At 41.3% G+C, this 12617-nt stretch overlaps 1 protein-coding gene across 2 annotated transcripts in view; it reads right to left on the bottom strand.

Moving 5' to 3' along the window:
• The window catches only part of LOC124777356 (casein kinase I), a 113584-nt gene that overhangs the window by 79487 nt on the left and 21480 nt on the right, over nt 1-12617 (bottom strand). For both annotated transcript variants that reach the window (XM_047252731.1, XM_047252730.1), the window contains exon 5: nt 11702-11930. In XM_047252731.1, the coding sequence (XP_047108687.1) occupies nt 11702-11930 (229 nt within the window). The remainder of the gene's footprint in view (nt 1-11701; nt 11931-12617) is intronic.

Below are 12617 nucleotides of genomic sequence, written 5' to 3'. Positions count from 1 at the left end.
GATTCACAATTCATAAAAGTTCCTATTAGCAACCATGTCTTGTCACAGGTAGGAAAAAATTCAGAACGTAGAGTTAGCCATATTGACAAACATCCCAAACAGTCTTGCCAGTCGGATTTTCGTAGTACATTGAAAGGCTGCTACATTCGAAGATGAACAATACGGAATTTGTATTTACTTCGTTGGATAATGTATGAAAATGCAGTGGTCGAAACTCGGGGCGTGGAAAAAAGCTCGTCTTCCACCTTTTTTCTTTTTTAAATTTATTTACTGACGCAGAGGTTTTGGCGCCAGTATTTATCTTTGTGCCTGCAAAGCATGCCTGTGTAGCGCTACATATATTCGACGGCAAAAGTTACTTGTGGCGGCACCTACCAACATTTTACAGAACTTCCGCTTACTTTGCACTCGATTCTAAGCCGCAGGCGGTTTTTTGGATTACAAAAACCGGAAAAAAAGCGTGGCTTAGATTCGAGTAAATACGGTAGTTAATTAGAAAAAAAATCGGAGGCCTTAGAACTTGAATGCACCTCGTAATGGTGCAATGTGGTTGCTGCTGATGGATGCATTCCCTAACTTTCATTATGTGGTGTCAGTTTTCTACAACTGCACACACTACAGTTTTTGCCATAAAGTTAGCGACCCCCCGCATACAAAACTTAGTACCCAACAAGAGATCGCAGTTTGTTTTAGTAAAATTTGATGCCTTCTGTTAACACCATGGAATACAGCATCTGACCATCGCTGCTTTCCACCTGGTGTTGAAATCTGGAGCAGAGTGGATGGCCAGTATTTTTAAAGCACAAATGAGCAAGACACTGACATTGATGCTCACTGATGAAGCCTTAACAGCATTTCTTGCCACCTACTGGTCCACCCCATCAATGAGCGAAACCTGGTTGATATGCTGCATAGCACACTCTCTGTAGCATATCAGGCGTAATAGTTTGGATAGCTGCTGTTATTTCTCGTTTCAAATCATCAATGGTGGCTGGGAGAGGTGGCCGAAACACCATATCCTTAACATACCCCCATAAGAAAAAAATCGCAGGGGATAAGATCAGGGCTTCTTGGAGGCCAGTGATGAAGTACTCTGTCACGGGCTGCCTGGCGGCAGATCCATCGCCTCGGGTAGTCTCTCCATACAGTCGACTCTCCATACAGTTGATTGTGGAATTTGCAGCTCTCTACTAGCTCTGCGAGTCGATTTTCCTGGGCTGCGAACAAATGCTTGCTGGATGCGTGCTACATTGTCATTAGTCGTTCTCGGCCGTCGAGAACTTTTCCCTTTGCACTAACACCCATTCTCTGTAAACTGTTTATACCAACGTTTAATACACCACCTATCAAGAGGTTTAACACCATACTCCGTTCGAAATGCACGCTGAACAACTGTCGTCGATTCACTTCTGCCGTACTCAATAACACAAAAAGCTTTCTGTCGAGCGGTCGCCATCTTTGCATCAACTGACACTGACGCCTAGTCAACAGCGCCTCAAGCGAACAAATGTACAACTAAATGAAACTTTATAGCTCCCTTAATTCGCCGACAGATAGTGCTTAGCTCTGCCTTTTGTCGTTGCAGAGTTTTAAATTCCTAAAGTTGTGGTATTCTTTTTGAATCACCCTGTATAATAATTCCAATCCCAAAGAAAGTAGGTGTTGACAGATGTGAAAATTACCGAACTATCAGTTTAATAAGTCACGGATGCAAAATACTAACGCGTATTCTCTACAGACGAATGGAAAAACTGGTAGAAGCTGACCTCGGGGGAAGATCAGTTTGGATTCCGTAGAAATGTTGGAACACGTGAGGCAATACTGACCCTACGACTTATCTTAGAAGCTAGATTAAGGAAAGGCAAACCTACGTTTCTAACATTTGTAGACTTAGAGAAAGCTTATGACAATGTTGACTGGAATACTCTCTTTCAAATTCTGAAGGTGGCAGGGGTAAAGTACAGGGAGCGAAAGGCTATTTACAATTTGTACAGAAACCAGATGGCAGTTATAAGAGTCGAGGGGCATGAAAGGGAAGCAGTGGTTGGGAAGGGAGTGAGACAGGGTTGTAGCCTCTCCCAGATGTTATTCAATCTGTATATTGAGCAAGCAGTAAAGGAAACAAAAGAAAAATTAGACTGGCAATGGCAAGGAAAGCGTTTCTGAAAAAGAGAAATTTGTTAACATCGAGTATTGATTTAAGTGTCAGGAAGCCGTTTCTGAAAGTATTTGTATGGAGAGTAGCCATGCATGGAAGTGAAACATGGACGATAACTAGCTTGGACAAGAAGAGAATAGAAGCTTTCGAAATGTGGTGCTACAGGAGAATGCTGAAGATTAGATGGGTAGATCATATAACTAATGAGGAGGTATTGAATAGGATTGGGGAGAAGAAAAATTTGTGGCACAACTTAACTAGAAGAAGGGATCGGTTGGTAGGATATGTTCTGAGGCATCAAGGGATCACCAATTTAGTATTGGAGGGCAGCATGGAGGGTAAAAATCGTAGAGGGAGACCAAGAGATGAATACACTAAACAGATTCAGAAGGATGTAGGTTGCAGTAGGTACTGGGAGATGAAGCTTGCACAGGATAGAGTAGCATGGAGAGCTGCATCAAACCAGTCTCAGGACTGAAGACCACAACAACAACAACAACAACAAAAAGACAGATACACATTTAGCTTCTGGCCAAAGCATTCTACAGAAAAGGAAACACACATTCATTCATTCATTCATTCACACAAGCAAGCACACATCATGCACATGACTGCCATCCTGGCATCTTGTATCGTAGTGCAACTCTCATGTTGAACAAAAGCAGCAATCTGGAGAGGGGCTAGGAAGGGATAGAGGAGTATGTGTGGGGGAGAGATGGGTGCTGTTTGGTGGAGTGGATAGAGACTAGACTGCCAACAGTGTCAGGAGGCTGTGGGCAGGGGGGGTGAGGGTGAATGGGAAGTGAAAAATGAGAGGAGGAGGGAACGGGAAAGATGGATGGGTGCATTGGCAGAGGGCAGCAAATAAAGAGGGTGAGGGGACGATAAGAGGGAGGTGGTGGTAGGACAGCAGGTTACCATAGACTGAAGCCAGGATAATTCCAGGAACAGAGAACGTGTTGTAAGAATAACTCCCATCTGTGCAGTTTGGAAAATCTGGTGGTGGAGGGGAGGATACAGATGGCCTGAGTTGTGAAGCACCCATTGAATTCGAGTATGTTATGTTCAGCTGCAAGTTGTACCACTGGGTGGTCTACTTTGCTCTTGGCAACAGTGGTCGTTCATCCTGGTGGACAGCTGGTTGGTAGTTGTACCAATGTAAAAAGCTGTGCAATGGGTACAGCAGAGCTGGTAAATGACATGGCTGCTTTCACAGGTAGCCTGGGCTTGGATAGTGTAGCATAAACCTGTGACATGACTGGAATAGGAAGTGCTGGATGGGTGCACTGGACAGGTCTTGCACCTGAGTCTTTCACATGAACATCACTTTAGGATGGTCAGGAAGGATACTGTGTCCCTCATTTCAGAGTATGATGATACGTAATCTAAGCCCCGACAAAGGATGTGGTTCTATTGTTCCAGTCCAGGGTGGTATTGGGCAACAAAGGTGGCAGTTCTTCGTAACTGGTTCTTGGGGTGGTGGGAGGATTGGGGCTGTGTGGGGGAAATGGCAAGGGAGATCTGTTTGTGGAAGAGGTCTGGGGGATAGCACCTATCCGTGAAGGCCTTGGTGAGACCCTCAGCATACTGGGTAAGGAAGTTTTTGTTGCAGCAGACATGCCATCCCCCAGAGGCCAAGCTGTATGGGAGGGATTTTTTGGTGTGGAAGGGATGACGGCTGTTGAAATGCAGTTACTGTGGTGGTTGGTGGGTTTAATGTGGACTGAGGTGTGAATGGAGCCACCTGAGAGGAAGATGGTGTGATTGGTTGAGGAGAACCAGGTGAAGCAGATGGGAAAGAATGTATAAAAGTTTTGAAGGAATGAGGACAGGGTGTCTCAGTCCCAAGTCCAGATCACAATGTTTATAGATTGTTTTTATGTGACAAAATCCATGTGAGCTAGTGATGAAGAAAATATTGCAGTGAATGACCGAACATTGTGGCATGAAAGATTGGGGCATGGCAATACACAGACACTTCACAAATGTGAGCCAAGGGGATCGTTTAAGAGCTTAATGTAATAACAGAAGATTTTTTTTCTTTTTTGTAAACCCTGTTGGAGTCATCAGGAGCATCAACTTAAGTTCAACGATGAAGAGATAATTTATTCCATAAACTCAGGGGAATTGATTCATTTAGATGTCTACAGTCTGATGTTGGCTGACTGAATCTGTCAACACAAAATAACATTTAAAGATGATGCAACTGGTTACAGGACTGCTTACTTTCTCAGGCACAAATAGGTATCGTTGACTGATTTCATGAACACTTTCTTGTTGAACCAGTTTTGTCAAAGAATCATCATTTTGCAGCAGCACAATGGTACTGAGTGTATTAAACAAGACATAAAACAGCTTCTCAGAAACCTTCGAATCCAGTTGGAAACAACTACTGCATACACACCATAGAAGAATCGCTCATTTAAGGGGGGAAACAAACTGTTCAACCACACACATGATGTTGACAGCAGACTGCCAAAGTTTTTATGGGCAGAAGCAGTTAACATTGATATGGAATTCAATGCCGCATGAGTTGCACAATGGATGAAAACCCTATGTTGCATAGTTTCATATCTTTGGATCTGATGCTTTTGGTCAAATGCCAAACCAATTTCAAGGCAAACTTGATGCCAAAACTGTGAATCAGAAAGATTTTGTATCCCGAGATGTGACATTCAAGCAGACTCCTTAATGCCTGAGCAAGAAGTTTTTAGATTTTCTTTTGTAGTCTAATTTTCAAGCAAATGATGCAGATCCATATTTATTCCGTGTCACAATCATTCTACATCTACATCTATTCTCCACAAGCCACCTTAAAGGGCACATATGCAGACAAGGAAAAAAAATCCTGCACTTCCCAGTTAAAAAAAAGGACATGATTTGGGAAGATTTTTCTGTGCAGCAACATGTACACGAAGTCCATCGAACACAGCAAGTTAGTTTCCAAAGCACTCAAATTGAGACAGCAATTCATTCTTACCAGCCAATACAGGTCACATCACGTGATCTCGTCAGCCAGTGGCAGCTGATATTCAGAGCATAGGACATTTGATGTAGTCAGCCCACAACAACATCACTTAAGCATTGCGAAAACACGAATAGGAAAAATTAACAGTTTAAAGATATATACAGAATATAGCTAGAAGAAACGCTAATCTTTCACATATAATATGGGCCTTTTTTTGCTCATGTTATCCTCTAAGATATATCAAACACAAGTGTGCCAGTTACTTTTAAATAATGACATAAATGTCTGGTTTTATGGGTGCAAAAATTCTGGTAAGTGGCTGTTCCTCAAAGTGTTAAGTTTGGAATGAGAGTCACACGCTCTGTGATTTAAGAAATTCATCGTACATTCTCATATGTCTCATAATTCATCTTAATTAGAAGGAAATTTACTTTGAATGTAACACTTCTCAAACCATCATTCGCAATATTTTCTCGCGACCTGTTAGAAATGTAAACAGCTGTGACATCACACTCATCGAATGCAGTTTTTTCTTTGTTATGGAGTATTGCATAGTCTTCGTCCTAAAGCCGTGGACACATTTTGTTGTCAGCAGACATTTGTTTGTGCACTGTGTTTTGTTGTTGTGAATGGAACACTGGAGAATTTTCTTTGCAACTGAAGATCTGCTTTGGTGTTTTTCTCTCATTTATGTTTTATTGCTGCATATTATTCTGCAGTAGTCAACTAAAGTAAATTTTTTTGGTAGATTATCAGTCCTCACCAGACCAAATTACAAAAATTCAGCTGTATCACTGGTGCAGCATGCTACCTGAGCTTGGCCAGAAGAGGACCTGTGAAGCTGTGCTCAGACTGTGGCGTGACACAAAGTGAATTGTCATGTGTCAGCCACTATGACACAGCAAAACTGTCATGTTCTCGCACCACAGAATGGGCAGAAATGGACAGAAGGGAGAGACACTGGGAAGCAGCTTTAGACACCACTGCCCATTAGGAATGTGGAACGGAAGTGTGATGAACATCACCTGTCCACCTCTGTACATCAAGTGCAGTAGAGGTCACGGACAGATGTACGATGATAAAGCCAACCGCTGCAGGGAAGAAGTTGACGCACAGTGCCTTGACTCAAGAAGCCATTTTCCAGCTGCAGGCAGCAAGCACGACCGACCAGTGCGCACGGAAGAGCGCTGGAGCTGTCCAAATTCATTGATCCACCTACTGCAGAGAAGATGACCGCGCTGAAACAGTGTGAGAAATTATCCAAGGCTCTGATCAGGGGGCTGCCTTGGATCTACAATGAGAATACAGTCCAAGAGGGGCTTTTACGTGACTGATTCTGGGGTGCAAATGCTAAGATGCACAATCGGACAAATAAGAAGAGACTGCCGCTGTAAATAGTTTCAGTGGAAATTGTGACGTATGGCAGCGAAATATTCAGGATAAAGAAGCTCTTAGACTTTCCTGTGACCACCAAAGCTCTCGCCCTATGGACCCTGTGGCTAAATACTACCACAACTCGCGGCAGTGCGCATGGCACCCGTGCCTGTGACAGACGAGACAAGGCACCAACTTGTGCTCGCTGTGGTGAGCCACATGTGGCAAACTGGCATGGTAGCCCAACCTTTGCCAGTGATGGCTGTGCTGGAGACAAGGCGCAAACCAAGAAGAAATGACGACGGCGCCATAAGCACTGCTGAACAAAGACGCAACCGAGCGGTGAGAAGACAGCTCCCAATACTACAGGTGGCCAGAATACCACAGCAGTGAGAGTGGAGCTGGGGACCGACTGCCAGCAGCAGTACAGCAGGCGCCTCAAGTGCAACAGATACGCACCATGTTGTCGGCCGCAGCGGAGGAGGCGATTGCGACCTTCAAGGCCACCATGGACGCAGATAGGACAGCTTTTAAGGCAACCCTGTCTGCAGAGACAGAGGAGGCAGCAACCGACTGTGACAATTGTGCACACAGCTGACGCACGACATCTGTGCGGATGCCACGGATGAAGGGACAATACCCGCCACCGCTCCCCTTACAGAGTAGCCGGCGGAAAAGTACACACTGAAGAACAACACGGGTGTTGCTGCAAGAACACCGAAGCCCTTCGGCTCTAAGCAGCTCTGCTCCAATGAGTGGGCTACCACGGCAGTCACGACACTCAAGGGTATTGGCTATGCCGTCCACTACACAGTGGAGACTCGACCGCAGCCCTCACTGAGCCTGTCTAGCACAGTCAATGAAGGACGAGTGGTGCCACTACGCTACCGTACACCTCAGAGAGTTTGGCTACGATGCTCAGCTACCAGACACTGATGGGCGACCTGGGCCTTCCCCCGCACCCAGTCACCAGTGACGCAGCGCGGCAGGGAGCTCTCACATGGCCTGTAACAGTCAGCAAGATTCCGCTACTGCTCTTACTAGCCAACCTAACTATCACAGAGGTTTTTTTCCTTGTGCTCGCCTTGGCACTTTTTTTCCTCTACCCTTCAAACCACTACCCTTCATTCAATTTTCGAACCAATCTATCTACAGATGAGTGCGTATTAATGGTTAACCAGATGTGCACAAACATCGCAGTACCCACATCCTGCGAGACCTCACTTTAGTGAAAACCAACCCTTACACAGAGATGGCAGTAGACTTTTGTTTGGCAATCATGCCGGTGTAGGCGTGGAGGGGCTCCATAAGGATCCCATTTTGATGAGAAATATTCAAATATTGGCGGAATGAATTTCTTTGTTGATGGACTACATTTCCTGAGGATTCTTCCAATGAAGCTAAGTCTGAGAAGTTGTCTTTCCTCCAATTAGTTTTGTGTGGTCATTCTACTTTAAACTGCCCCATGTGTGTACTCCTAGATATTTTAAGAAAGCAACTGCTTCCAGTGATTGTTCTCGAATCATGTAGTCATTTATTAAAAGATCTTTCTGTCAGTGTACTTGCAATGTGTTAAATTTGTTTATGTTCAGGATCAACTGCCACTTCCTGTACGAAGCATCATTCCTCTGCAGGTTGTCTTGAATTTTGCTACAATTTTCTAGCGAAGCAACTTCTCTGTATACAACAGCACCATCTACAGAAAAGCTATTAGAACTTCTGACATAATCTATTATGCCATTTATGCATACAGTGGAACTTCGATTTTAAGTTCTCCGATTTTACGTTTTTCGTGGTTCTAAGCCATAAATTCGTAGTCCCTTTGAGAAACCCATAAGATCAATGCTAAAAATTCCCTGATTTTACATTTCTTCCCAGTAAAGTTTATTTCAGTTCTAAGTTCTTACTCAACGTCTTGCTTGACTTCGTCCCGTTTTCTTTCTGTTGACATTTGATGTGACTGAATGAGTTATAAGTGGTACAAAAGACAGATCGTTCACATCATGGGTGGTGACAGAATTGAGGGAATATTTTAGGCCATTTTGGAGAGGGAAGATGTGAGAAAGGAACTGCTGATGTAATCAACAATCAGTATTGCCATCACAACTTGAACATTTAGTTTCAACATGCATTTATGATACAACTACTGGTAGGTTGCAGCAGTAATGGAAAAACAAGACAGTCAACTCAAGGTGTTCTGGACCAACCCAATACATGACAAAGGGGCCTAGCTACCACCTTTTCTAGTGCCACTTGTAACTCAGTCTCACCTTTTGGATGTAATTCTGATGTAATGTATTCATTGACAGTATCAATCATCAACCTTTTAAATTCAAACACTGATTCTTGAGGAACACACTTGGTCATAATCGAAGAAATGCTGCCCATTTTCGGCTAGTGAACTCTTATGGATTGGTAATTTTTTAAATCACCCAATAGTCAGCACAGCAACCACACCGCACTAACACACGTAAAATGAGCTCACCTACTGGATGTGTGGAGAGGGATAGTGGCCCTTCAACAATGGGAGTACAGGCAGGGGTGAAAGCATTTTGTAAAGTGCTGAAAATATACTTTTTGTGCAGATGATGCGCTATGACATACTTTGCGCGACACACACCACACACTATAGATCATTAAGATTGGCAACAGTAAGAGAGCATGAAGCGAAACTATAGCATCTGAACTTGCTTTCAAATTTACATTTTACATAGTGTACTGAAATTCACAGAGGTGACTTCTAATAAGCTTGTAAAATCAACTAGGAAAGTAAACTCATTTATTCATATGTCTGTTTCTCTCATCATGCCTAAAATAACACTTTAACAGTGGTGAGCATATGAAGTGCAACCCCACTAATAAGTCATTAGGTCCCGACACCTTGGTGGATTTATACTTCTTAACAGCAGCTTTTAATTCTTCCAAAGTAAACTTAGCAGACAGCACATTTGTTTCTGGATGTTGCCGGATTATTCCTAATTTTTCTGTTCTCCTTCAGTTTTCCCATTCAGCATCACCTGGTGGGCATCTTCATTTGCGGTAATGTTGGGTCTTACTTTGGGTAGAGTTGAATCATTAATGAATCATCTGAGCAGTTGCTGAGCTTTCCCGCTACCCTTAGATATGTCGATGATACTGTTTCAAACCATCAATTTTGTTTGGCTTTCGCCAATTCCTGGGATAGCATCGGTTCTGATTTTACTGCATCCGTGTTGAATGTGGATCTTCATAAAACAGTCTATGGTATTCTTGCAGTTTTTGTAGATTGGTAGATGGAGAACTTACTGCAGCAAAGTTGAGCAAAATGAACCCTGAAGTTGTCACATCACAAGAAAAATCTTTTCATATTAGAACTGGAGACAGTCATTGTTTTGTGAGAGTAAAAATTGAATAAGATCTTGCAAGGAATAAATGTTAACACATCAGCATGCCTTCAAGAGAATAAAAAACTTCTGGAATGGGTGACGAAAAATTATCTCAAGTTGAGAAAATACAATACTGTGAAGTGGTCAGATCGCTTATGTTCTTGTCTGTTACCCAGTGTCCACGTTCATTTTTTTCATTTTTGCAATGAGCAGGTATTTGATCAGTCATATAATAATGCGCATACACAAGCTGTTAATAGAATTTTCCAATACTTGATGTAAACGGAAAGTTGGGGTATAGAGTACTCTCAAGTGTAACTAATACATTGTTCTGATGTACTCTGAAATATAACTAATAGATTGTTCTGATGCCAATTACAAAGGCAATATTATATCTTGAAAATTTATTTGCATTCAAAACTTAACACTGTAGAATGACAAATGCAATCGATAAAACAAGAGAAGAGCTGAGAAAGTTTTGTGCCCTTTCATGTAGTTTCAACTCTCTCATGAGAAAGTTCATAGTTTTCAGAGTTGTAAATGCATTTACCCCTTGTTGTTCATCATTATGTGCAACCTTAGTCTTAAATCAACCATGGTAAAAGAAGCTACTTCAGTCAAATAAATGACATTTAGTTGACAGAAAAACTTTATTCCTCTCTACAAATCTTTAAATATCTCATCAGGTTTAATATGGTTGCAGGAACAATATTAAAACTATGCTCAATGAAATTCAGTCGGGGACACAAGAAAGCTACTGTGAATCGTGTAAAAGGACTACATTTTGAATCCTGGCAACATGTATTCAGATAAGAAGAACACATACTCTCTAACACAGCAGCAAATGATGACAAAATCTGTAACTGTACAATTTATGTAGATCTCTCTGGAAGGAGTTAGTAACTATCTTCAATAGAAAGGAAGAATGTTTCTGGAAAGAAGTTTAATGTACAACTGTATTGACTTCATACATATTATTCAATTTCTGTAACATTTAATATGGTGGTTGCAAATGAACAGTTTAGAAAGGGGTGGGAGATTAGGATTTAACATCCCACTGACAACATTTATTAGAAACTGAGCGCATGCTCAGATTGGGGTAGGGTAAAGAATGAAATCAGCCTATTCAAAGGAAACAACCCAGAATTTGAAGTGATATTAGGAAATTTAAATCTGACAGGCTAGATGAGGATATGCACCCTGCTCCTACCAAAAGTGAGTCCAGATTCCCAAGCACTGTGCTGCCCTGTTTGGTATAAAACATAATTAGTCTACCAAGATTATTTCACTCTACAATTTTAACAGAAGTCCTAAAACTAAATGATGTTATAGCCAAATTCTCTGTGTTTTAAATTACAGAAATTATTATGAACAAAAATGTAGGCTACGCAATCAAGGTTCAACAAGTTTGAAAATGGAACAGCACAAATCCTGAGAGGTGGAGACTGCATGTAATAATCTTCTGCTTGCCACAGCTTAGTTCACTGTAAAGATCTGATTATCTGAATTGATGTCAAAAGTATTCTTTTTTAAGATGACTATACTATAATTACACTGAAGCTGTGGATAATTTCACACAAATTACTTGCTCTTTTCAGCATACATTGTACAGCTCAATTGTTTTCTAGATACCATGCATTGAAGCGAATATTTTTTTTTAAATATAAAGACAACATTTCTATTATCTTTGTGATGCAATCTGCAGCTCAATAGCAATGAAAAAATCTTTAAGGTACAGCTCATTACCATGCTTTCAAGGAAACAACAATATTAACTGAAGTTGCAAAAAATGTGTTCTCCTGCAGTAAGGAGACTCAATGAAATGAAAACACAAACCTATGCCAAGATGAGTGTTGATGCTGGCATATCGTGCAGTACCAGTCAAATTCTTGTTCTCTCGATACGGGATATGTTGATGAGAGCGTCCATCACGATATTTCTTGGCTAAACCAAAGTCAATTATATAAACTAGATTTCCTTTCTTGCCCAACCCCATGAGGAAATTGTCAGGTTTTATGTCTCGATGTATGAAGTTCCGACTGTGAATGTAGTCTATTCGAGAAACCTGTGAAAACAATATGTTAACAAACTAATTATCACAAGAACAACATACATTGTCAAATTATGTAGTAGCCATCAGCAAACAAAGAAATGTAATGTTTCAACCTACATTAGAACTGCTCTCATTCCAATATCAAGTTGAAACTGATCTCATTCTTTAAGAGAAAGAATTTTTCACTCTTAGTAAACATATTTTCTTGCAGGATTATTGAGAGGTCACCAAATGTAATGTATACCAGAAGTAGTCACTTTCAGTTTCAATTTAGTGACCAGAAGTCTAAGTATGACTATTTTTTAACTGGTCAGGGTAATTTACGCATCCAACTAGTTTATTATTATTATTATTATTATTATTATTATTATTATTATTAGCAGTAGTAGTAGTAGTAGTAGTAGTAGTAGTGGTGGTGCAATCTAACAGCTTAGAGAAGTGCGTACAGTCAACTTATCCCACTCTGAAAATATCCAAGATGTAATTAACACGGATATCAAGGCAATGTTACTCATATCTGCATAGTGCCTTTGTAAGAAAAGTCCTACTAGAATCCAGGGAACCTGCAGTGCAACAGACAACACGAACAATCATACAAACTTTTAGTTTTCATATATACAATATAGAGTAGCCTGCATAAGTTAAGTACCTCAAAACTTTTACGTGGAAACAAGGATAAAGGTCCACATTATTTCTATT

The sequence above is a fragment of the Schistocerca piceifrons genome, chromosome 2 (assembly GCF_021461385.2).
Source record: "Schistocerca piceifrons isolate TAMUIC-IGC-003096 chromosome 2, iqSchPice1.1, whole genome shotgun sequence".
Classification (NCBI taxonomy): domain Eukaryota; kingdom Metazoa; phylum Arthropoda; class Insecta; order Orthoptera; family Acrididae; genus Schistocerca; species Schistocerca piceifrons.
Note: the sequence above shows the minus strand (reverse complement) of the source record. Positions and strands in the feature narration are given on the sequence as shown.